Consider the following 27,529-nt stretch of genomic DNA (forward strand, 5'->3'; position numbering starts at 1 on the left):
CACCGAACTTTACATAAAGCTTGTAAAATTCTAAACAATGATGCCTAGCTATTAGTGATTTAGCATAGTGTACACATTTACCCAAATGGCTGCCAATCAGCTCCAATTGGTTTTAATTGGATTGGTCTGTCATTGACAGGTGTAATATGCCTAATCATTATAAAAAATATATTATAGTTATGCTGATAACACAACCAAATTAGGCAGGGTTGCAAAATGAATAATCTTTGTAAAATATTAGCAAAATTGTTCCAAAAATTTGCAAAAAACACTTCATATAATTGGTTCTGGTTATCATTTGCATCCCTAATTTCTGTATTTTATTTTCAAACAATTAAAAATGGATTTATACAATTCCTAAAGGGTTCTTTCACTGGTTTGTAGTGATTATAATGATTTACAATATTATGCCATATTGTTAAATGTCAAATCTAAGTCTTGAATCCTGACATTCCAACATAACATTCTAACAAACTGCCTGATGATGAGGCTGGTTAAGTATTAAAGCCTTTATAGATGGTGTCTAGTTACACTATTTATGGAGAAAAATGATATTGTAGTATAAGGCCATCTGAAATATGTATTGGTTAGTGGCTACTGAGGGTTGTTGAGGGCATCAGCAAACCAATTGCTTAAAGGCTGGATTTTTTCTAATCACCAATTGCATAATTTCTATTACATTTTTCAACTAGCAACTGAACTAATGGCTACAAAATGATTAGGTAACATATTTCATGAAATAACTTGTAAGGTTAGAGAGCATAATTTCAAAATCATGATGGTCAGTGACAGAAGAGATTATAATCACAAATGTTAATTTTTTGAGATAATTTGTGTTTACCTAAATCTTCATGTTAACTTGCTGGAACAACTCAACAAATGGCAGATCACACCTTTAATTTTAGCATGCTGAGTATTGCTATACAACAGACTATTACAGGTGGCAACAATAAAACCAATATGCTACCAGATTTAGATCTCTTGGACATAGATCTCTTGGACTCCCAGTTTGACCAATTTCCCTAAAACAAATATGTAGATCTGCTATTTGTAACATTGTTGTTTCAATGATGAGCCAGTCTAGGTAAATTATTAGATCAAATGGCAAACATTAACCAAATCCCGTGGTTTTTAAGATGAGATCCACTCAATAGAATGTTCCATTATTGTTTCATATAGTCATTTTCAATGACCATGTGAACATTCCAACTTGTCTCAACATTCCTTTATCAGCCTGCGAACATTCTATTGCTTAAACTCCCATACAACAAGATATCTAAAGGTGTGGAAAACATAGAAAGCTACTTTTTGGGAGAGAGGCTATCATATATTAATTTGATCAGGGGCTTGTGGGGAACAATTTAATACTATCAAACCTTTGCCACCCCAAAGTGGATTTTTTTTTCCGCTGGCCCATGGACTAGGACAGGCATTGAAGCAAGCAAGCAATTCTATAAAGTTGGTTGAATCCTTTGTAGCCTAGCTACTTTCTCCTGTTGTGCATCAGTTGGTCTATTTACACTGGAGGTACTTTTGGACCCTCCAAACAAGCGATAGGCCATAGCTACATCATTCAATGATGCATATCATGAAATCACATACACTGTTTGTTCAGTTCTAATGAATGAGACTGAGACGTTCAGAGTTCCACTTAAAATGTGAACGATTATGATATTGCAAAGTATAGTGAAATGCATTATAACAGGTAAATATAGGGTTCAAACAGATAAACTGCATGGCCAAAAGTATTTGGACAGCTGCTCGTCAAACATCTCATTCAAAAACTATTGCCACAAAGTTGGAAGCACAGAATTGTCTAGAATGTCAATGTATGTTGTAGCGTTAAGATTTCCCTTCACTGGAACTAAGGGGCCTATTCCGAACCATGAAAAACAGCCCCATACCATTATTCCTCCTCCACCAAACTTTACAGTTGGCACCTAACTTTACAGGTGGCACTATGCATTGGGGCAGGTAGCGTTCTCCTGGCATCTGCCAAACCCAGATTCGTCCATCGGACTGCCAGATGGTGAAGCGTGATTCATCACTCCAGAGAACGCATTTCCACTGCTCCAGAGTTCAATGGCGGCAAGCTTTACATCACTCCAGCCGACGGTTGGCATTGTGCATGGTGATCTTAGGCTTTTGTGCGTCTGCTCGCCCATTTCATGAAGCTCCCGACTAACAGTTATTGTGCTGATGTTGCTTCCAGAGTCCGTTTGGAACTCGGTAGCGAGTGTTGCAGCCGAGGACAGAAAATGTTTAAGTGCTATGCGCTTCAGCACTCGTGGTTATGTTCTGTGAGCTTGTGTGGCCTGCCACCTGCCGGCTGAGCCGTTTTTGCTCCTAGAAGTTTCCACTACACAATAACAGCACTTACAGTTGACCAGGTCAGCTCTAGCAGAGCAGAAATTTGAAGAACTGACTTGTTGGAAAGGTGGCATCCTATGATGGTGCCACCTTATAAATCACTGAGCTCTTCAGAATGGGCCATTCTACTGCCAATGTTTTTGTCTATGGAGATTGCATGGCTGTGTGCTCGATTTTATACACCTGTCAGCAACTGGTGTGGCTGAAATAGCCGAATCCACTAATTTGAAGGTGCGTCCACATCCTTTTGGCCATGTAGTATAAGACATAGGCCTAATCCTCTGGTTCAGCTCCGGTCACCATCACCCAGCTGTGGCAACTGTTTCTAGAGCAGTGGTAGTGAGATGTTGGAGTGAATGGGAGTCATATGAGCAGGCAACGTTTAAAAGCTGGCAATGTACCTCAAATCTCTTCAGTTTTGGGTGATTCATGTCCGACACGATGCTGCTGAAAACATTTTGCGGACTTTGGTCCATTTCAACTGTCATTTCTGCCGCTGGTAAGTTTGTTTCACAAACATATCTTTTGAATCTAGCATTACAGTTAGTTAAATTAGAAAGTCATTTTTTTTAAGATGAAGAGATGCCAAATTTCAGTTTTCTTTCTTTTTATGGCTTGTCAATTTAATGCTGAAGTCTTCTTGGAGAGGGATGATGCGCACGTGGTGCTTGACAGATCCAGGCGCGCCAACAGCGGCTACTTCGAGGAGATGAAACAGGGCAACCTCGAGCGTGAGTGTGTCGAGGAAATTTGTGACTATGAAGAGGCTCGGGAAGTTTTCGAGGACGACGGCCGAACGGTGCAATTTTGTAGTAATTTCAGTTGGGAAAATATTTGCAATTACTCTGATTGAAGGACTATTTTAATTACACTTAATGAAATCTTTAGCAATACATAGGAACATGTGAGAATTCCAGAGATAACTCTTAAAACTGACAATGTATGTTTGTATGTTTGTTTCCATAGAAAAGTTTTTGGTTGACATACACTGGTAAGTCGGATTTTTGCATGTGGACTGTACACAAATAGTTCCAACCAGCCTACAAGATATGATAGAGTATTGCTTTCAAATGGGCTTTCAGTCATTTTCATAAAATGCTAATGTTATTGTTGTTTAAAATCCAATATGGTGCTACCATGTCTGTTATCACATTCCTAATTTATTTGCACAAGATATGTCCAGCATGTCAAATAGCAAATGTCATAACCTTTACCCTATCGATCGCTCTAAGGTCGTGACCCCTGCCTGGTCAACCCATGCAAAAACAACGGAACTTGTGTTAACATGGACAACTCTTACTCATGTCAGTGTCCTGAAGGCTATGAAGGAAAATACTGTCAGACAGGTAGGAAGAGAATTCCTAGCTGCCATTTTTATACTAATAGGTTACGCCAGTGTTTTTTAATCTAGGTCCTGGGGACCCAAAGGGGTGCACATTTCGTTTTTTGCCCTAGCACTGCACACCTGATTCCACTAATCAAATGTTAGATGATGAGTTGATTAGTGGAATCAGGTGTGCAGTGCTAGGGCGAAGACCAAAATGTGTACCCCTTTGGGTTCCCAGGACCAGGATAAAAAAACACTGGTTTTCACAATAGTTTTATACCAATAGATGATTGTAATTACACAGCAATAAGAGCACTGTAATGTGAAGTGTTGCCCACATTTGCTAGTGAGCTGATATTATACGTTGACCCCATTCTGCTTATCCTACTTGCCTTTCCCCTATCTCCCAACATAGTATTTGAGGCCACCCTGAAATGCCTCTACCTTAACGGGGGAGTGCGAGCACTTCTGTGACGATTCTGGGCCAAGACGCAAGTGTTCCTGTGCTCCTGGTTACGCCCTGGGAGAGAATGGAACAAATTGTGTCGCCCAAGGTACTAACTGTAACTGACCGTAGATGAGCCCAGGTGTTTTGTTAAAGACTGGAAATCCCTGTTTCTTACAAACACACTGTAATATTTACAATACCAAAAGGAGCCAACATGTGTATGATGTTAATGTATGAATAGACTTAGAAACAGCAGCTCACATGTCTGTCTGTCCATTATCAGTTCAGTATCCGTGTGGTAAAATCCCAAGCTCGGACGCTCAGATGGGCCAGGCACAAGCCATGATATTCGGTGGGAACCACTGTCCGAAAGGAGCCTGTCCATGGCAGGTAACGCATCAACACCTGGCTGTGGAGCACAACGGCTCCATCCACCTCATTCACATTTGATTAGCCAATACTACCCTTCTAGTCATTTAGCAGACACTCTTATCCAGAGTGACTTAGAGTAGTGAGTGCATTGCTTGTGCTTGTCCCCCATGGAAATCGATCCCACAACCCTGGCGCCTTGCTCTACCAACTGAGCCACACAGGGCATTATGATACAGTAACTTAACTACAGTCATTCCCATACAACCACTGTCCTTGAATGCAAGTCAAAGGGTGTAATATTAACTTGGTTAGTATCTATTACCACCTCATCCATAAGGCATTATATAATTCCACAGTATTATTTTGGTTTATGTGCAATGAGATGTGATGGATAAGAGTGGCCAATTTGTCTTTGTGATGGGACTGGTGGTTGCAGGTCCTGTTGAAGCATAAAGGCTCTAGTCTGTGTGGTGGGGTCATAGTTCATCCTGACTGGGTCATCACTGCTGCCCACTGTGTCCTGGATAGAGACAACAAGGACCTAATGGTGGTCGCAGATAGGTTACGGTGTGGGTGTGGGTGTGGGTGTGTGCCTTTCATAGAGTTTGTAGAAACATATAGTGAGGACATTGTGCATTGTTTGTGTCCCTATGTCACATAAGAAAACATTGCCCTAATGAACAACACTGTTTCCAGGGGAACACAACATTGAGTTAGACGAGGGCACCGAGCAGAGGATCCCCGTTGCCAGAGCCATACCCTACAACCTGTACGACCCGGCAACAGGTGACAGTGACATCGCCCTGCTGCGTCTGAGCGAGCCTGTAACTCTGGGCCCTAACGCTGTACCCGTCTGCCTGCCTCAGCAACACTTCGCCAAGAGTGAGCTTGCGGCCGTCCGCTTCCACACCCTCAGCGGCTGGGGGAGGCACACAAACGGGGGCAACGATCCCCAACCCGGCACCAAGCCAGCCCCCTCCTCGCCCTTCCTCCGCAGGCTAGCCACACCCATCCTGCCCAACTCCGAGTGCACCCTCAAGAGCGGCTTCAACTTCACCCAGAACATGCTGTGTGCCGGCTACTTGGTGGGGAACCAGGAGGCCTGTAGGGGGTACGATGGGAGCCCCCTGGTCACTAACTATGGGGCCACCCACTTCCTGATGGGCGTGGTGGCCTGGGGGAAGGGCTGCCCCAAACAGGGTTACTATGGCGTCTACACTAACGTAGCCAACTACCTGGACTGGGCTGAGGAGGTGATGAATGCTCCTCCAGTCAGTGCCCCGGTGCCTTCAGTCAGTGCCCCGGTGATGCCATTCCTGCTAGAGATGGCATTAGATGAGGTTCAGATTCAGCAGGCTACGGAGAAGTTAGTGCCACCACCTCCCATTGAATATGAGTAGCGAATATGGCTAACTCCCATTAGATTTGTCACCAGTCACCACACAACACCAAACGTCACTACAGTGATTCTAATGCTAGGTGTTGTCACATCACATCAATAAAGATTTTAATATTAGATGGAAGCTACAGTATATCATGCTACTGGTGTAGCATATCGTCCTGTTTCATCGCTTTGTAAACAGACATCTTTTCACTCTGCTATTCTTTTCATTTGACTCTTAATGTAAAGTGTAAGTTTCATGACTCAAGTGGTGATTCAGATGACCTGATGCCATACAGAATGTTTGACCTGATGCCATACAGAATGTTTGACCTGATGCCATACAGAATGTTTGACCTGATGCCATACAGAATGTTTGACCTGATGCCATACAGAATGTTTGACCTGATGCCATACGGTATGTTTGACCTGATGCCATACAGAATGTTTGACCTGATACCATACAGAATGTTTGACCTGATGCCATACAGAATGTTTGACCTGATGCCATATAGTATGTTTGACCTGATGCCATACAGTATGTTTGACCTGATGCCATACAGTATGTTTGACCTGATGCCATACAGTATATTTGACCTGATGCCATACAGTATGTTTGACCTGATGCCATACAGAATGTTTGACCTGATGCCATACAGAATGTTTGACATGATGCCATACAGTATGTTTGACCTGATGCCATACAGAATGTTTGACCTGATGCCATACAGTATGTTTGACCTGATGCCATACAGAATGTTTGCTTCCCAAGACGTACATTTACTTCCAAAGATTCCTCTCTGATATCTGAAGAATAAATATTACTTGCTGACAAACTAAATAATTGGCTCATTTGTGTTGCTTGTGTGTGTGAATGAATGAAAAGTCCAAATGTATCCATAGCCACACTTCAGCAATAGCTTATCTACATGGTTGTTTTTTCTCTGAAATGCATATTAACTGAATCATACGCATTTCTTTAGATTTGCCATTTAAGGCTCTCACCACAACACAGCAGTGTTGACCATTGGAATAGATGTCACAGATCCTTTAGTGTCAATATTTGCTCAGTGATTTGGACCTCAGAACACTGATCACATGATCACTGGGGACTTTCTGCCCCTTCCTGAGAGCTGTTCTGATTGGCTCAAATAAGGGCTGTTTGTCATGCTGAAGAGTGCAGAGCAAAATGGTGGAGTAGACACGGCCTTGCGTCTCTGAGTGGCGAAGACTGGATTTGAAGTGAGTTCTCCCTTTCTCTTTCTCTCTCTCTCCCCTTCTCTCGCCACCCTTTCTCTCTCAAACATCCCTATTTTTTTACCCTCTCCAATGTCCTCCCGCTTTCTCTCCCTCTTCCCCCCCACACACACACATTCCCCCCTCTCCCTCTCCCTTCAGCATGTTCTCTCCCTGTTTCTCAGGTCATTGCCCTCCCTCTCCGCCTGCTCTCTCCAGAGTTGTGCTCCACAGAGCAGCCAGGAGTAGAAAGGCGCCTCACCCAGAGATTCGGCCATGTTTTGGCTCTCCCAGACCTGTTTCTTTCTCCTGCTGCTGCACGGCGTGGCCTCCGAGGGTACGTTCAAACACCCCACCATATCAAACGGTTGACAAATGGTTATGTAGAGAGAAAGTGAGGGAAACTCTGGGGTTTAGTCAGTGTCAGTGATTGGGGTCAGTGTGTGAGTACGGGTGAGGGCAAGTGACTGGGATGTTATGGTGTCTGTATCTCTGCTTGCTTTGATGATTGTGATGACTGTGTGCAAGACAAGCATGTTAAGATGACAACAGCCTAATTGATGATCAAGGTGAGAAAGATGATGATGGTGATGATGATAATGATGATGGTGATGATGATAGTGATGATGATGATGATAGTGATGATGATAATGATGATAGTGATGGTGATGATGATGATGATGATGGTGATGATGATGGCAGTGGTGATGATGATAGTGATGATGATGATGATGATGGTGATAATGATAATGGTGATGATGATGGTGCTGATGATGATGATAATGGTGATGATGGTGATGATGATGTGATGGTGGTGATGATGATGGTGATGATGATGGTGATGATGATGATGATGATGATGATGATGATGATGATGATGATGATGATCACAACAACGTCCTGCTGCCACTGATGATGATTTTTCCCTGTGTCCCCAGTCTTCCTGAACAGTGACGATGCTAGCCAGATTCTGAACCGGCGGCGGCGGGCCAACAGCCCATTTGAGGAGTGGCGGCAGGGAGACATGGAGAGAGAGTGTAACGAGGAACCCTGTGACAGAGAGGAGGCTAGGGAGATCTTTGAGGATGACAAACTGACTGTAAATTCCCTTTCTCCATCTTGGTTTCTCTCTATCTATCTCTCTTTAAACCAGAAACACTTACATGTCTGTTCGCGTCACATTCACATAAATCACATTCCTGTTTAGTCACTCACTCACTTTGCACTCATTCACACCACCTTTACACGCTCATGATTCCAACCCGAAATTCCTGTGTGTTTGGAATCATGACCTTTCTGGTTTGAATTTGTGACGGTTGTGTTTCTTTTTACCTCTTTCCCTCAGACTGAATTCTGGAACAAATATTACGGTAAGGCCCAGGAGTCTGTTGAGGCTAAGGGTTGGCGCAAGAGGCTGGGGTTGGGATCACATGGGGTTTGCTGATTAGCGCTGGGTTGGAGTCAGGTTGGGGTCAGATTGACGTCAATCTAGTCAGTTCAGGAAGTGAAGGACTCACGACCACACACCAAAATAATGGGCCATTTTCAATTCATGAATTGATTGTTTGCAGTGTGTTTGGTGTTGCTGTGCTGGTAGGTCCATGGCAAGAAATAAACTGTGTTTCATACAGTGAGGGAAAAAAGTATTTGATCCCCTGCTGATTTTGTACGTTTGCCCACTGACAAAGAAATGATCTGTCTATCATTTTAATGGTAGGTTTATTTGAACAATGAGAGACAGAATAACAAAACAAAAAATCCAGAAAAACGCATGTCAAAAATGTTATACATTTATTTGCATTTTAATGAGGGAAATAAGTATTTGACCCCCTCTCTATCAGAAATATTTCTGGCTCCCAGGTGTCTTTTATACAGGTAACGAGCTGAGATTAGGAGCACACTCTTAAAGGGAGTGCTCCTAATCTCAGCTTGTTACCTGTATAAAAGACACCTGTCCACAGAAGCAATCAATCAATCAGATTCCAAACTCCAAAACTCCAAAAATGGCCAAGACCAAAGAGCTCTCCAAGGATGTCAGGGACAAGATTGTAGACCTACACAAGGCTGGAATGGGCTACAAGACCATCGCTAAGCAGCTTGGTGAGAAGGTGACAACAGTTGGTGCGATTATTTGCAAATGGAAGAAACACAAAAGAACTGTCAATCTCCCTCGGCCTGGGACTCCATGCAAGATCTCACCTCGTGGAGTTGCAATGATCATGAGAACGGTGAGGAATCAGCCCAGAACTACACGGGAGGATCTTGTCAATGATCTCAAGGCAGCTGGGACCATAGTCACCAAGAAAACAATTGGTAACACACTACGCCGTGAAGGACTGAAATCCTGCAGCGCCCGCAAGGTCCCCCTGCTCAAGAAAGCACATATACAGGCCCGTCTGAAGTTTGCCAATGAACATCTGAATGATTCAGAGGAGAACTGGGTGAAAGTGTTGTGGTCAGATGAGACCAAAATGGAGCTCTTTGGCATCAACTCAACTCGCCGTGTTTGGAGGAGGAGGAATGCTGCCTATGACCCCAAGAACACCATCCCCACCGTCAAACATGGAGGTGGAAACATTATGCTTTGGGGGTGTTTTTCTGCTAAGGGGACAGGACAACTTCACCGCATCAAAGGGACGATGGAGAGGGGCCATGTACCATCAAATCTTCGGTGAGAACCTCCTTCCCTCAGCCAGGGCATTGAAAATGGGTCGTGGATGGATATTCCAGCATGACAATTGACCCAAAATACACAGCCAAGGCAACAAAGGAGCGGCTCAAGAAGAAGCACATTAAGGTCCTGGAGTGGCCTAGCCAGTCTCCAGACCTTAATCCCATAGAAAATCTGTGGAGGGAGCTGAAGGTTCAAGTTGCCAAACGTCAGCCTCAAAACCTTAATGACTTGGAGAAGATCTGCAAAGAGGAGTGGGACAAAATCCCTCCTGAGATGTGTGCAAACCTGGTGGCCAACTACAAGAAACCTCTGACCTCTGTGATTGCCAACAAGGGTTTTGCCACCAAGTACTAAGTCATGTTTTGCAGAGGGGTCAAATACTTATTTTGTATATATTGTCTCTCACTGTTCAAATAAACCTACCATTAAAATTATAGACTGATCATGTCTTTGTCAGTGGGCAAACATACAAAATCAGCAGGGGATCAAATACTTTTCTCCCTCACTGTAGATGGAGATGCCTGTGAGTCTAAGCCATGTGTCCACAACGGGGTCTGCAAGGATGGGATTGGGACGTACACCTGCTTCTGTCTCGCTGGATTCCAGGGGTACAGCTGTGAGATTGGTACGTCTCTGTCTTCTTCTCCCTTTCCTCTTCAACTTTGATGAACAATCTCATTCCCGACTCCAACACAGACGCTAGAAATATCCCGACTCCAGGTCACTCCGTAGTCAGGAACAACACCTGGCCCTAATCATGACTCTAGTTTGTCTAATCTGTATCCTTGATGTGATGCTGTTCTGCAGACCTTCCTGAGATGTGTGAGAATAACAATGGAGACTGTGATCACTTCTGCCACGTGAAGAAGGACAGTGTGCAATGCTCCTGTGCCGATGGCTACTATCTGGACACAGACGACAAGTCCTGCCTTTCCAACGGTGAGAGGAGGGAGAGATGGAGAGAAATAGAGAGAGAGAGAGACAGAACAAAAGACAGACAGACAGACAGACAGAATGACAGAGACAGAGACAGAGAGAGATAGACAGAGAGAGACAGAGAGAAACAGACAGACATAACGACAGAGAGACAGAGAGAGGGAGAGAGACAGACAGAACAACAGACAGACAGACAGAATGACACAGAGAGAGACAGAGAGAAACAGACAGACATAACGACAGAGAGACAGAGAGAGGGAGAGAGACAGACAGAACAACAGAGAAACAGACAGACAGAATGACAGAGACAGAGACAGAGAGAGATAGAGACAGCGAGAGACAGAAACAGAGAGAAACAGACAGACATAACGACAGAGAGACAGAGAGAGGGAGAGAGACAGACAGAACAACAGAGAGAGGGACATATACAAATTATCTATGGGGGTAGAGAAGCTGCAGCATCGTTGATCTCCATTAGTAGGTTGTAGGTTGGGCTTAGTTAGTACCTAATAACATTGTTGTCCTTTTGTCATTGAAGAGGCCTTTAAGTGTGGCTTCGTGGTATCCAAGAAGACCCGCACCATCTTCATCTACCAGCCTAACACCACTGCCACCAACACCACTGAAAAGACCAACATGATGGAGGACCCTATCAGGGAAACGGCCTTGAATGTAACCCAACAGAGTGAAATCCAATTTGTATATGAGGATGAAGTTATGGTGAAGGAGAAGCCAATCTTTGCCGAGGCGAGAGGCGAAACCCGTATTGTCAATGGGGAGCAGTGTCCCCCAGGAGAATGTCCCTGGCAGGTATAGTAGAGTAGATACACCTCTAGTGGGGTTCCCTCTAAATAGCATTCAGGGTTGTTCGTTTCTGCAACTCTCTCTTTCTTTCTCTCTCCCTCTCTCTCTCTCTTTCTCTCTCTTTCATTCTTTCTTTCTTTCTTTCTTTCTTTCTTTCTTTCTTTCTTTCTTTCTTTCTTTCTTTCTTTCTTTCTTTCTTTCTTTCTTTCTTTCTTTCTTTCTCTCGCTCCCTCTATCTTTCTCTCTATATATATATCTCTCTCTCTTTCATTCTTTCTCTCTATTCTCTCCCTCTCTCTCTCTCAACAGGCTTTCCTGGTAAACCACGAGGACAGGGGCTTCTGTGGAGGAACAATCCTGAATAAGTACTTCATCTTAACTGCAGCACATTGCATGAACCAGACACGGTCCTTTTACGTTGTCCTCGGTAGGTACCGTTAACCAAACACCTTTAACTGTGGTCTCTACATCTAGGAATGCATTCGGAAAGTATTCAGACCCCTTGACCTTTTCCACATTTTGTTACGTTACAGCATTATTCTAAAATTGATTACGTTGTTTTTCCCCCCTCATCAATCTACACACAATACCCCATCATGACAAAGCAGAAAACAGGTTTTTAGATTCCCCCAAAAAAAAAAAATTAAACAAAAATGAAATATCACATTTACATAAGTATTCAGACCATTTACTCAGTCCTTTGTTGAAGCACCTTTGGCAGCGATTACAGCCTCGATTTTTCTTGGGTATGACGCTACAAGCTTGGCACCCCTGTATTTGGGGAGTTTCTCCCATTCTTCTCTGCAGATCCTCTCAAGCTCTGTCAGGTTGGATGGGGAGCGTCACTGCACAGCTATTTTCAGGTCACTCCAGAGATGTTAGATCAGGTTCAAGTCCGGCCTCTAGCTGGGCCACTCAAGGACATTCAGAGACTTGTCCCAAAGCCACTCCTGCATTGTCTTGGCTGTGTGCTTAGGGTCGTTGTCCTGTTAGAAGGTGAACCTTCACCCCAGTCTGAGGTCCTGAGTGCTCTGGAGCAGGTTTTCATCAAGGATCTCTCTGTAATTCGCTCCGTTCATCTTTCCCTCGATCCTGACTAGTCTCCCAGTGTCTGCCGCTGAAAAACATCCCCACAGCATGATGCTGTCACCACAATGCTTCACCGTAGGGATGGTGCCAGGTTTCCTCCAGACGTGACACTTGGCATTCAGGCCGAAGAGTTCAATCTTGGTTTCATCAAACCACAGAATCTTGTTTCTCATGGTTTAAGAGTCTTTAGGTGGCTTTTGGCAAACTCCAAGCAGGCTGTCATGTGTCTTTTACTGAGGAGTGGCTTCCATCTGGTCACTCTACCATAAAGGCCTGATTGGTGGAGTGCTGCAGAGATGGTTGTCCTTCTGGAAGTTTCTCCTATCTCCACAGAGGAACTCTGGAGCTCTGTCAGAGTGACCATCGGGTTCTTGGTCACCTCCCTGACCAAGGCCCTTCTCCCCCGATTGCTCAGTTTGGCTGGGCGTTCATAAAGGCAAAGGGTGTCTACTTTGAAGAATCTCAAATATAAAATATATTTTGATTTGTTGAACACTTTTTTGGTTACTACATGATTCCATATGTGTTATTTCATAGTTTTGATGTCTTCACTATTATTCTACAATGTAGAAAATAGTACAACTAAAGAAAAACCCTGGAATGACTAGGTGTGTCTTTTGACTGTATGTAAATAAGGTATTTGTGTTTTTTATTTTTAATACATTTGCAAAAATGTCTAAAAACATTTGCAAAAATGTCTAAAAACTGGGTATTGTGTGTAGTTTGCTGAAAAAAAAGAATTTTATTTAATCAATTTTAGAATAAGGCTGTAACAAAACAAAATGTAGAAAAAGTGAAGGGGTCTGAATGCATTGTAAATTGCTGTGTACAGCATAGTTGTTTATGGGGTGAAATAAGAACAGTCAATAACCATACCACACACACATAGCCTAAGTTGTAGCAGCCTATCAAGTTAATTGAATTCAATTGATTGAAATCAAACCTCCCCATCGGTCCGTCCGTCTGCAGGAGAGTTTGATACGGAGGTGAAGGATGGACGGGAGGCCATACACCAGGTGGAACAGGTGTTCATCCACAAGGCCTACATCTCCACCACCTATCACAACGACATCTCCCTCATCATGCTGAAGGACCCTATCAAGTTCACCGAGTTCATCCTCCCCGCCTGCCTGCCTGAACGCGACTTTGCCGAGAAGGTCTGTAGCATGATGTACTACCAATAATGCTCTGTGTAACATATCCAGTTTTATCCAATGATGCATATAAACATACAGTATATAATTAATCTGTCTATGTTTCATATTTTAGTAAAGATGTTCCTGAACCTAACATAATGGTGTCCTGTCTACTTATCAATACAAGGTGTTGATGAAACAGTCATACGGCCTGGTGAGTGGGTTCGGTCGTGTGGGGGAGGCCAAACAGCCGTCCACCATCCTACTGCGTCTGACCGTGCCCTACGTATCTCCAACCACATGTTCTGCGCCGGCTACGATAAGGAGAAGAAGGACGCGTGCCAGGGGGACAGAGGCGGACCCCACGTCACCCGTTATGGGGACACCTGGTTCGTCACGGGCGTGGTGAGCTGGGGCGAGGGGTGCGCCCGTGAGGGCAAGTACGGCATCTACACGCAGGTGTCCAAGTACATCGACTGGATCCGGGCAGTCATGGGGACGTTTCTCCCCAAGGAGGGGGGGAGGAGGAAGACGAGGGGGGCGGGTCAAATGCACTCAATGATGTGGGTTTGATGGAGACAGAGGAGAGAGGAGAACCAATCAATAAAGAGGCTTGAGGAATTATGGGCAAGAAACTTGTGTGTTTTGTTGTTTTTTCATTGTTTTTCACAAAATGTCTCAGAGACCAAGTAACTTATGCTAAAAAAACAAACATGTTTTGTTTGAATGTCCATTCATCACATACCAACATGAAACTACATCACACACTATAAAGTTGAGTCAGGACTGCCATTAGGCAGACATTTTCCTACTGTTCCAGTTTTTTTAAAGTACAAACTGAATCGATCGCATCAGAAAAACGGCAGGGTTCAAAGGTCACCAGTGACTTGAATCACTGCTGGTGTAAGTACCGAGCACACACGGATAGGTGGGTTCTCTGTTTGCTCTATTGTGTGTACAGACTAGAGTCCATCTGTGGGACTTTGTGTTTGTGAAGCCCTAATGTGATACAATGAGTTTTACTGAGTATTCAGAACGTTTCATCTCAATTTATCTTCATAACATATTAGCATATTAGTAGCATATTTGGTAGCTTTTGCTATTACAATTACTATTACAATTACTAATGAGGTACCATCTTTAAAACGTCTAGAGCTGGCACCAGCTACATTAACTACGTCAGGTGACAGGGAGGTCCACATAAATGACACTATCCTGGAGAAATTCACGACATGAGCACAACTTTGTTGGCGTATACAGCAATGACTAAAAACGGACATTTCGGCTGGCAAGCGGGTGGGGGTTTACCTGGCAATGTTAACCTGGCAGCGTGGATGTGTGTGTCAGACAGAAAGGGGAGTGAGAGAGCGCAAGAGAGAGAGAGATAGACAGGGCTGCAGACAGGACCTTGGCACAGGCAGAGAGGCTTGTGGGCACTGTGTGGATGTGTATTATAATGGGCTCGTGGAGGCGATGGTGGTTTCTGTCTCTCTCTCTTCTGAGCAGTGTCCTCCTGGTCCACAGCTATGGGAGAGGTAAGCCGCTGCACTGTGAAAGCTACAGGACCAACATTTAGTTAATCATACGTTCAGGCTGACAATGACTTTGCTAGCATGGTTTTCCAGTCTACCGCTATGGTTAGCATGGTGTTGGGTATACAGCAGTGGAGGCTGCTGAGGGGAGAATGGCTCATAATAATGGCTGGAATGGAGCGTAATGGATGGAATGGAGTGAATGAAATGGTATCAAACCCATGAAAACCATGTTTTTGATACAATTCCATTGACTCCATTCCAGCCATTATTATGAGCCGTTGTCCCCTCAGCAGCCTCCACTGGTATACAGTAAACAAACTGTTCTGTATTTAATTCAGTGGCATGAAACTCAGTGATGGGACCACTTAAAGTGAATCATCTTCACCATAATCCCATTGCTCTATGTATTATTTTCCACCATTTGCAATATTCCCCTTAACCTGGAAGTTAAAAAAATAATACTGAGTCACTTCTGGTTTGTCTCACTTTCAGTTGTTGTTGTTGTTCCCTATGTCTTCCTCCTCCTCCTCCTTCTCCTTCCCCTCCTCCGCATGCTCCTCCTCTCCTCCTCTTCATCCACCTCCTCCTCCCCATCCACCTCCTCCTCCTCCCCCTCCTTCCCCTCCTCTCCTCTCCTTCATCCACCTCCCCCTCCTCCTCCTTCCCCTCCTCCTCATGCTCCTCCTCTTCATCCACCTCCCCCTCCTCCTCCTACCCCGCCTCCTTCCCCTCCTCCATCATGCTCCTCCTCTCCTCCTCTTCATCCACCTCCCCCTCTTCCTCCTACCCCGCCTCCTTCCCCTCCTCCTCATGCTCCTCCTCTCCTCCCACCTCCTCCTCCTTCTGCTCCTCCTCTCCTCCTCTTCATCCACCTCCTCCTCCCCTCTTCATCCACCTCCTCCTCCTCCTCCTCTTCATCCACCTCCTCCTCCTCCTCTTCATCCACCTCCTCCTCCTCCTACCCCTCCTCCTTTTCATCCACCTCCTCCTCCTTCATTCATTCCCTCTTCATCACCTCCTCCTCTACCCCTCCTCCTTCCCCTCCCCTCCCCTCCTCCCTCTTCATTCACCTCCTTCCTCTTCATCCACCTCCTCCTCCTCCTCTTCATTCACCTCCTCCTCCTCTTCATCCACCTCCTCCTCCTCCTACCCCCCTCCTTCCCCTCTCCTCCTCTCCTCCTCTCCATCCTCCTCCTCTTCCCTGACCCTCAGTGTTCAGACCCCCTGCGCACGCCAGCACGGTCTTCCTACGGTCGAAGCGAGCGAACAGCGTTCTTCTTGGAGGAGATGCTTCAGGGGGAACCTGGAGAGGGAGTGTTATGAGGAGTCCTGCAACTACGAGGAGGCCAGGGAGTACTTTGAAGACACACCCAAAACTGTGAGCAGTTTAGGCCTATAGGGTGCATCTCAATAGTCTAAAATGTATTCCTTTCCTTCAACTGCACTGATCTGACAACATAGGCTATCCCCTTATCCATAACTAATGCAGTAGTTTTCTGATTTAAACCCTGTGTCTGTTGTCTCTCTCTCTGTTATACCTCAATAGGACACTTTCTGGAATGTCTATGTCGGTAAGTCTCGTTCTTTTGAATCGCAGCAGAGGGGTGTTGGGTTTTCTCCCGAGTCCAGATATTGAATCCTTTCCTCCCCCTCTTCTTCTTCCTCCTCCTCCTCCTCCCCAGATGGGGACCAGTGCAAACCCAATCCCTGTCTCCATGGCGGCAGCTGCAAGGACGGCGTTGGAGGTTACACCTGTAGCTGCACAGAGCTGTACCACGGCAAGAACTGTGAAATAGGTCAACAGACCACCTACCTTAGAACTCTTTATGAGTGTGTGTGCGTGCATGCGTGTGTTCATAGTTGTGTGAGTAGGCTAAGAGATATGTTTGTGTGTCACAACAGATAACTCTCAGTGCCCCACCAAGGGGCCCTTTTCCTGTGACCACTTCTGCAGTCCCAAGTTTGGAGCATACCAGTGCTCCTGCACCACGGGGTACAAGATTCACAGTGATAAGAGGAGCTGCATACCTGCAGGTTAACGTCTACCTATTCTTTTGAATTAGACATCTGCAACACTCCCGCATTCACACACACTGTATATAGAGACCTCTCTGTTTCCTTAGTTAAGCACCCCTGTGGAAGACTCCAGCCAACAAACCAAATAAACATAGCCTATCACGTCTGTCCACACAACCGCTGTCCATGGCAAGTAAGTCCCTCCCCTACCAGCACAACGTAGAGCAAGGTGAGTTAAAGGGGAAGTTTGGGACCATGGATTACAGTTTATCCTGGCCTATAGACTACTTTCAAGGTGAGGAACATTAAGTTGTGAAATATTGAACTTCCCCTTTTAACCTGTGGCTTTGTGATTGGCAGGTGGTGTTTGTGGATGAGGCTGGTGCGGAGCTGTGTAGCGGGGTGATCCTAGGGCCTCACGCAGTCCTGACATCAGCTAGCTGCCTGTACATGGGAAAGAAACTCCACAGCATGCAGACAGGTGAGTCCCACAGCGATCAAAACACTGAGGTTTGATATGGTTAGTGTATAAACCTCCAGCTCAGGCAGATTCAAATCTTTCTGAAATCTAACAGTTTCCTTCATCCCCTAAGGTGCCTCAAATAATATGTGAGGATCCCTCTATCGACCCAACTGTACATTCACAACCGCCACAAGAGGGGCAGTCTGGAGGACGACCTGGCCTTGGTGAGACTAAATGAGCCCCTCCCCTTCGGCCCCTCTGTCTCCCACCTGTGCCTGCCCACTAAGGATTTCTGTGAGAATGTGTTGAGTCCAGGAAGGGAGGGGGTGGCCAGGGGTCCGGACAAACTCCGGGGGGAATCCCACGGCCACCCTGTTCTCTCCTACCTGCATGTGGAGGGCTGTCGAAACCAGGTGAACTTCTCCCAGCTGCTCAGTAACAAGATGTTCTGTATGGGTCGCCAAAAGGGCTTCTGTCGGACTGAGTTGACTAGGTTTAATGAGACAGACCTCAAACCAGGACTAACGAGGAACCGCAGCCTCTTGTCCGGGACCCCCGTTGTGACTGTGGAGAGGCATACAGCGTTCCTCACAGGCCTGCTCCTTTCACCACCCACATCACATGACTGTGGACAAACCCTGGTGTTCACAAAGCTGTCTCGCTACTTGCACTGGATCCAGCAGCACCTGGACATGACAGAGGTGAGGATGACACCACAAATTACCCAAGATCCACCTGGACCTTATGGGGTAACCCCAACCTAGGGTTAGCCTGATCCCTACCTGCACTGGACTTAAAGCCAACAGGGCTGCGTTCAAGATTGAAGTTGTTTCTGCAAGGTTAACAATGTAAATGAGTGTAGTTATATTGTAACGTGTACTATAATTATATACAATTATTAATCTCCCACACTTCCTTAATAAACAAAAATGTTGTACAAGGAGAGTACAAACAATCACTTTTATTCCAAAATCACAAAATATGACAAAATAAAATGCAACCTAAATAATAAGGAAATATATTTCTGGGAACATTTTCTGGGTGAAGGGGATTCTGGGATACGTAGATTAGGAAGATGATGACAGCAGGGGGAATGGATTGGCCTTGCTGACGACCAGTTTCTGGTGCTGGTGAGAGATGTAGCCCTTGATGTGACCCTAGAAGAGGAACAAGAAGAGAGGTAATCTGCTGCTTCATGTCTTACGACTTTCTGAAATATCAGGTGTAGCGCTTAGTATGGTCAGAGGAAAAGGTCAGTGTGTGTGTGTGTGTTAGTGGTGGTATCTCACCTCACAGATTAGGTTGGCCAGGATACACTGCACCTCGTCAATGTCCACCTCTTCCACCTGCATCATTTTAGAGCTACCAGGAAGGCATCTAGGGGTAACTGGTGAGTCTTCAGCAGCTGGTACCTTACACAAACATGTTAACAAAGAGTCAATATCGCTCTTAGGTTAACACACATGAAGTTCATACCACAAACATGTTAAGAAAGAATCAATATCGCTCTTAGGTTAACACACATGAAGTTCATACCACAAACATGTTAACAAAGAGTCAATATCGCTCTTAGGTTAACACACACACACCAATTCCTACTCCACCAATGCAGATTCACACTATAGGGCTGAACCTGAATCGTACTGTGCTGGCTCAGATCATTTATTTTCACACTGACCTTTCAGTGCGGTTCCAGCAACTATGATGGATGTGTAACCAGGCCAGCCCAGTACAGCTGGACTTGGCTCAGTAGTGTGAAAATTGTATAAGACTCACACTTTCTTGAAGAGGTTCCGGTAGGTGATGATCTTGAGCTTCTCGAGGATGAGGAAGATGCCACAGCGGATGAAGAAGGTCTCGTGCTTGGCCAAGGCCTCGTTCAGCAGCAGCAGGTTGCCCTCACTGTTACACAGACAGACAGACAGAGAGACAGACAGACAGAGAGAGAGATGAATGATAGAAAAAGAGAGGAGGAAGTAGTTAGAGAGATGGCGAGGAGCGGGAGGGTGGTGACTCACCTCACAGCTTTCGTGACGTCGGCAAACTGCATGAGGTCATACTTCCTGAGCAGCTGGTGATTAGGCATGTGACCCTGAAACAACATGAGCAACACCAGTCTCAGTCTCTGATTGACAATCAAGCTTTTTGAATTTGATTTGAATTGAGACGTGTGTGGCTAGATGAGCACATGTTAAGGCTCTCTCAGTAAAGCTCTGTCTCACCAGCAACATCTTGACAGGCAGTAGGTAGATGAGGATCATGCGTTTGTTCCTCTGGCTGGAGCGGTGGCAGTGCTGGAAGGAGAAGGACAGGTACTCCTCGGCTGGTTTGTAGTCGCTGTCGAACATGGCCTTACGGCCTACGTAGTATTTGTAGGTGACTCTCTGGGCCATACTGTAATCATCCTTCAGGTTGGAGCTGTCGATGGCCCGGATCAGTGGCTTACACAGGTGTAGCTTGTTGATCTGGACACACAGAACCATTTAGACACACAGAGATGTACACACATACACACACACGAAGTAGGCCCTATTCACACTACTGCCTTACCTTGAAGTATATCTTGAAGAGCTGATTGATGAGAAACAACATCCCCCACTTCTTGGAGTCGTCAATACCAGCCCGACTGTAAACGATAACAGTCAAGACATCATGGGTAAGGGGCTATGGTTGCTACAGTAAAGGCTGTGAGATATATAGTTTAATATGCTGTCAATGGTGTCCAATGCTGTGAGATATATAGTTTAATATGCTGTCAATAGTGTCCAATGCTGTGAGATATATAGTTTAATATGCTGTCAATGGTGTCCAATGCTGTGAGATATATAGTTTAATATGCTGTCAATAGTGTCCAATGCTATAAGATGTATAGTTTAATATGCTGTCAATAGTGTCCAATGCTGTGAGATATATAGTTTAATATGCTGTCAATAGTGCCCAATGCTGTGAGATATATAGTTTAATATGCTGTCAATAGTGTCCAATGCTGTAAGATATATAGTTTAATATGCTGTCAATAGTGTCCAATGCTGTGAGATATATAGTTTAATATGCTGTCAATAGTGTTCAATGCTGTGAGATATATAGTTTAATATGCTGTCAATAGTGTTCAATGCTGTGAGATATATAGTTTAATATGCTGTCAATAGTGCCCAATGCTGTGAGATATATAGTTTAATATGCTGTCAATAGTGTCCAATGCTGTGAGATATATAGTTTAATATGCTGTCAATAGTGTCCAATGCTGTGAGATATATAGTTTAATATGCTGTCAATAGTGTTCAATGCTGTGAGATATATAGTTTAATATGCTGTCAATAGTGTCCAATGCTGTGAGATATATAGTTTAATATGCTGTCAATAGTGTCCAATGCTGTGAGATATATAGTTTAATATGCTGTCAATAGTGTCCAATGCTGTGAGATATATAGTTTAATATGCTGTCAATAGTGTCCAATGCTATAAGATATATAGTTTAATATGCTGTCAATAGTGTCCAATGCTGTGAGATATATAGTTTAATATGCTGTCAATAGTGTCCAATGCTGTGAGATATATAGTTTAATATGCTGTCAATAGTGTTCAATGCTGTGAGATATATAGTTTAATATGCTGTCAATATTGTCCAATGCTGTGAGATATATAGTTCAATATGCTGTCAATAGTGTCCAATGCTGTGAGATATATAGTTTAATATGCTGTCAATAGTGTCCAATGCTGTGAGATATATAGTTTAATATGCTGTCAATAGTGTCCAATGCTGTGAGATATATAGTTTAATATGCTGTCAATAGTGTCCAATGCTATAAGATATATAGTTTAATATGCTGTCAATAGTGTCCAATGCTGTGAGATATATAGTTTAATATGCTGTCAATAGTGTCCAATGCTGTGAGATATATAGTTTAATATGCTGTCAATAGTGTTCAATGCTGTGAGATATATAGTTCAATATGCTGTCAATAGTGTCCAATGCTGTGAGATATATAGTTTAATATGCTGTCAATAGTGTCCAATGCTGTGAGATATATAGTTTAATATGCTGTCAATAGTGTCCAATGCTGTGAGATATATAGTTTAATATGCTGTCAATAGTGTCCAATGCTATAAGATATATAGTTTAATATGCTGTCAATAGTGTCCAATGCTGTGAGATATATAGTTTAATATGCTGTCAATAGTGTCCAATGCTGTGAGATATATAGTTTAATATGCTGTCAATAGTGTTCAATGCTGTGAGATATATAGTTCAATATGCTGTCAATAGTGTCCAATGCTGTGAGATATATAGTTTAATATGCTGTCAATAGTGTCCATGTCCTGTGAGACTCACTTGTCGCTGGCACACACTCTGAAACAGCCCATCAGTTGTTCAGCAGCTTTCTCCAGCATGTCTCCCAGCTTGCCTTTTCCCTTCCTCAGGAGCTGCTGCTCCGCCTGGACAATAACACTACAATCATCAAACCCCTCCTATAGGACATGACTTATCCATCACTGGATCAGAGGCATTCTAGAGCACAACTGTTTATGTTCACTTACATTATTGGCAAATATCCGTAAGTCCAGCGTAACAGCGAACATCACTGGCAAGGCCCTAAACAGCACATATAGAGCAGTTATCCCACAGACGTGTATATGTAGAATAGAAAAACATTAAGGCCAAATTGATATTTTTTGGCATGCTTATCCTTACCAGTTCTCCTCTTTGTGAGATTGGAAGGCCCTCAAGAATGACGTAGAAAGTCAAGGAGGAACCGCAGAGAAACCATGACAGAACAGTTTGGAAATGTACTAGTCTACAGTATGTGCTTGAGTACGTAGCCTATGTAGGGTTGTACAATTCTGCGAACTTTAAATAAATTCCCTGGTTTTGCCAAAATCCCGGTTGGAGGTTCCCTGGAATCAGGAGGGAATAAGTATGAAATCCGGTATCCTCCAACCAGGATTTCTGGAAAACCAGGAAATTTATTGAAAATTTCTGGAATTTTTGCAACCCTAATAAGCCCATGTACATGTACAGTGAGGGAAAAAAGTATTTGATCCCCTGCTGATTTTGTACGTTTGCCCACTGACAAAGAAATGATCAGTCTATAATTTTAATGGTAGGTTTATTTGAACAGTGAGAGACAGAATAACAACAAAGAAATCCAGAAAAACGCATGTCAAAAATGATATAAATTGATTTGCATTTTAATGAGGGAAATAGGTATTTGACCCCCTCTCAATCAGAAAGATTCCTGGCTCCCAGGTGTCTTTTATATAGGTATCGAGCTGAGATTAGGAGCACACTCTTAAAGGGAGCGCTCCTAATCTCAGCTTGTTACCTGTATAAAAGACACCTGTCCACAGAAGCAATCAATCAGATTCCAAACTCTCCACCATGGCCAAGACCAAAGAGCTCTCTAAGGATGTCAGGGACAAGATTGTAGACCTACACAAGGCTGGAATGGGCTACAAGACCATCGCCAAGCAGCTTGGTGAGAAGGTGACAAGAGTTGGTGCGATTATTCGCAAATGGAAGAAACACAAAATAACTGTCAATCTCACCTCGTGGAGTTGCAATGATCATGAGAATGGTGAGGAATCAGCCCAGAACTACACGGGAGGATCTTGTCAATGATCTCAAGGCAGCTGGGACCATAGTCACCAAGAAAACAATTGGTAACACACCACGCCGTGAAAGACTGAAATCCTGCAGCGCCCGCAAGGTCCCCCTGCTCAAGAAAGCACATATACAGGCAGGTCTGAAGTTTGCCAATGAACATCTGAATGATTCAGAGGAGAACTGGGTGAAAGTGTTGTGGTCAGATAAGACCAAAATCGAGCTCTTTGGCATCAACTCAACCCGTCGTGTTTGGAGGAGGAGGAATGCTACCTATGACCCCAAGAACACCATCCCCACCGTCAAACATGGAGGTGGAAACATTATGCTTTGCGGGCTTTATTTGTACCGTCAAATCTTGGGTGAGAACCTCCTTCCCTCAGCCAGGGCATTGAAAATGGGTCATGGATGGGTATTCCAGCATGACAATGACCCAAAACACACGACCAAGGCAACAAAGGAGTGGCTCAAGAAGAAGCACATTAAGGTCCTGGAGTGGCCTAGCCAGTCTCCAGACCTTAATCCCATAGAAAGTCTGTGGAGGGAGCTGAAGGTTTGAGTTGCCAAACGTCAGCCTCGAAACCTTAATGACTTGGAGAAGATCTGCAAAGAGGAGTGGGACAGAATCTCCCCTGAGATGTGTGCAAACCTGGTGGCCAACTACAAGAAACGTCTGACCTCTGTGATTGCCAACAAGGGTTTTGCCACCAAGTACTAAGTCAAATTTTTGACATGCGTTTTTCTGGATTTTGTTGTTGTTATTCTGTCTCTCACTGTTCAAATAAACCTACCATTAAAATTATAGACTGGTCATGTCTTTGTCAGTGGGCAAACATACAAAATCAGCAGGGGATCAAATTATTTTTTCCCTCACTGTATATATTTGTCAGGCAGGGACGGGGAGTGATGAGAAAATGTATCCAAAGTAATCTCCAGAAATGCCAAAAGGATATTGAACCACCAATGTCTGACATTTGTACGCCTCAACAAAGTCGTGGTTGGACACTGCATAGGTGCACCTCAAGTGTGCTGCAACCATCTCATCGTATGGGACCTCCAGCACCTGTTGGCACTTCTCCTCTGGACTGGCGAGCTGCAGGCATACATACAGTCATGTTGTTAGAGCAAAACACAGAGGGTGTAATCTGAAGAGATACAAGTGTAACAGGTCAGCAGGACTTGAAGGCATGGAAGGTTCTGGCAGCCTGTATAGCCTTACCTGGAGACGTGGGTTAGCCACATGTGGGTGTTTGAATGACAGCAGTTCTGCACAAAAGCTCCCCTCATGATTATCAATGGCCTCACACACCTGGGAAGAGGTAGGTAACATGGTGTGAACTGAGCATGCGCGACTAGTGCTGAACATTGTGAACACAAAGAATAGCTAAATGAAAGTTTATGCGAAGGAAGCAGACTGAAGGGTTCACTTGATAACCAGTAAGATAAAATAGAAAAATGACTACCTGTTGGAGATACTGGTTGATTGTTATGTGCGCCATTGCGGCCCGGGATGTGAACCTTCGAAAAAGTTTAAATAATAAAACAGATATTCAAGCAAACCCGCTAAGCAGCAAGAGCTGTTTATTGCTATTGGCAATTCATTTAGCTAGCTACTAGTAGATTAGCTAAGAATCCAATTCAGCATCACGAGTGTGATGATTAAATTGTGATAATATAACATAACGTTTTATATCACTTTAACTAACGCTAGCTAGATAGCTAAAATTGTTTAATAGCAGATTAACCTAGCATTGCTAAGCTATCATGCATTAATTCATTGACTGTCAAGGACTGCTAGCTTGCTAGATTGTGGCTGATAAGATACATCAACGTGTAACTAGCTAGCAAGTTTACTAAACCAGTGGTTCCCAACCTTTTTCGGTTATTGTACCACCAACAAAATGTTGCTCTGCCCAGAGTAGTGTACTCCTGAAGTACCCCCATATGTTACCCCCACCCATATGTGCATTTTACCAGTAAAAGCCTATGGTCTCATGAGTCTACTCAAGTACCCCCTGTGGATAGGCAAAGTAAGCCAGGGCTCCTAGTACCCCTGGTTGGGAACCACTGTACTAAGCTAATGGCATAATTCCAATGTATCCGTCTATAGCTACCTGTTGTAGTTAAACTTCTTTATCTCGAAGTGCTCTATTTAAAATGTATTCATGTTGTTGAACTGTAGCTTCACGAATCACTTCCGGGTCAATTTATTCCTTCAGCCTTCAAAATAAAAGTCCCCCATGTACTACAATAGTCTAGATATAACTTTGTCGCCTCCCTGTGGTTATTAGAAGCTATGCACAATGAAATCTTTGCTCTCGCAATCAAGCTCTCTCAAGCACACACACACAAACACACACTGCGCCTCCGTGATCTATGATGTGTCTGGATGTGCGCCTGTGGGAGGGAGTGTTTCACGCTGCACTGTGTGATTAATGGAGGAGTGAGAATGGGCTCTTAAAATAGATTGTGCAGAGTGCCAATAGCCTCGCGCTAGTCTGTGTGTCCTGCAAACCGGTTCACAATGTTATCACAGTGATTCTACCTTCCTCAGCTCAGCACGTGGCCCAGTCCCGCTCCACTCCCTCTAACAGCTCCTCTTCTCAGGTTGCTAGGTATCACAGCAACATATTGGATCCCAGCCGGGGAATGGATTGCCGGCATGCCCTCTAAAGTGACTTTGGTATAGGCCATGAAACCCTGTGTGTGTGTCAGAGAGGGAGCCTTGCAACATCCAGAGATGCCGACACAGCACAGCAAGGACACTACATTTACATTTTAGTCATTTAGCAGACGCTCTTATCCAGAGCGACTTACATGAGCAATTAGGGTTAAGTGCCTTGCTTAAGGGCACATCAACAGATTTTTCACCTAGTCGGCTCGGGGATTAGAACCAGCGACCTTATGGTTACTGGCACAACACTCTTACCCACTAAGCTACCTGCCGACACTATAGGTTACACTGCAGTAACTTCAGTTCTCTGAAAGACCTGTCAAAATCATCCATTTTAAATCTCTTTGCCCTCATAAAACAACCGATCTGCCATTACATCGAACATCTGCTTACTGTAGATTTCACAGCTGTCCCCTCTGTTGCCTAGCAACCTGCTGCCCCTGTTTTTATGATGGCAAACTCCGGAGTCACATCAGTAATAGCCAGGCGTCTATTTGGGGTCGCTGCTGGGCAGAATTGTGACATGGTGTTTGAAGATCTTCAATTTCGGCACACCACAGCTCTTCACCACTCCTTCAACCGTCCCCAGTCTGTGTCTTTGTGCAGACGCAACATAAATGCCACCAATGTACGTACACTGACTGCAAATGACTCTCCTTACTAGGACTCAAATTACTGTCTCAATCCATGTTCAGGGGAGCTGTATGAGAAACTCTCTTTTTGTCCCCACAATACCTCAGAGAGCATCTTTTTTTTGCATACCTCTGATGGGAAAGACAGGGTAAAGTGTCACAGTGAACGCTGCTACACAGAGCCAAACGTTAGGACACTGTACTCTGTACTGTAAAACCTGTTTGGCATAGCAACATATAAGGAGCCCGAAAAACTCTTAATATAGCTTTGTATTTACAGGGAGGCATACAGTCTGTGTACTGTAAATAATACCTCTATTTGATCTTTCTCTACATCTAGTTTTTTCCTGTAAAGCACATTGCGTTGCATTCCATGTCTGCAATGTGCTGTATGAATAAAGCTTGATTTGATTTTATCTTGCTGTGCTGGCATGAGTGTCATTGCCCTAGACCTCGGCTGATGGGCGTTTCATGTAGTAGCTGACACTAAAGTTGACCCTCGTGTGAAATTCTAATCCACTCAGTTTGAATAACCTTCCAAAATTACCTTCTCTTTTTAAAGGGCAATTCTGCCACTTTTCAACCCCATTATCTCCAGCATCATACCAGTGTCTACATACTGTATGTGAAAACGGCACGTTTCTATGATCTGTGGTTAAAAAGATAAGTAGAAAGGTACTAAAAAAAATGCTTCTCTGTGACATCACAGGGTTGGATTAAAATGAAGAAAACAGTGATTTTCAAAACCTGCAGTGAGTTTCTAGCCAGAGGGAAGGTATTTTCTTGCTCCCCATGTCACCGCGAATCTCAGTGTTTGAAAATCAGTGTTTTCAA

The 27,529-nt window shown here is 44.2% G+C and overlaps 1 protein-coding gene and 3 pseudogenes across 1 annotated transcript; 3 read left to right on the top strand and 1 right to left on the bottom strand.

Annotated features, from left to right (window-relative positions):
* The first annotated feature begins 2,741 nt into the window (after positions 1-2,741).
* Positions 2,742-6,739, top strand: LOC121547787 (annotated as a pseudogene).
* A 292-nt stretch (positions 6,740-7,031) lies between these two features.
* On the top strand, positions 7,032-14,408 carry LOC121547785 (annotated as a pseudogene).
* Positions 14,409-15,153: 745 nt separating this feature from the next.
* Positions 15,154-18,730, top strand: LOC121547888 (annotated as a pseudogene).
* A 3-nt stretch (positions 18,731-18,733) lies between these two features.
* Positions 18,734-25,608, bottom strand: LOC121547793 (PCI domain-containing protein 2). The gene is given in 14 exon segments (XM_041859211.2): positions 18,734-18,944; positions 19,077-19,141; positions 19,144-19,199; positions 19,564-19,689; positions 19,806-19,879; positions 20,010-20,252; positions 20,338-20,413; positions 22,121-22,224; positions 22,327-22,381; positions 22,481-22,522; positions 24,343-24,482; positions 24,609-24,698; positions 24,853-24,907; positions 25,504-25,608. Coding segments are annotated over 13 exon segments (1,197 nt in total). The 5' UTR covers positions 24,889-24,907; positions 25,504-25,608; the 3' UTR covers positions 18,734-18,854.
* Between the last annotated feature and the right edge of the window lie 1,921 nt (positions 25,609-27,529).

The sequence above is a fragment of the Coregonus clupeaformis genome, unplaced genomic scaffold, assembly GCF_020615455.1.
Source record: "Coregonus clupeaformis isolate EN_2021a unplaced genomic scaffold, ASM2061545v1 scaf0987, whole genome shotgun sequence".
Classification (NCBI taxonomy): domain Eukaryota; kingdom Metazoa; phylum Chordata; class Actinopteri; order Salmoniformes; family Salmonidae; genus Coregonus; species Coregonus clupeaformis.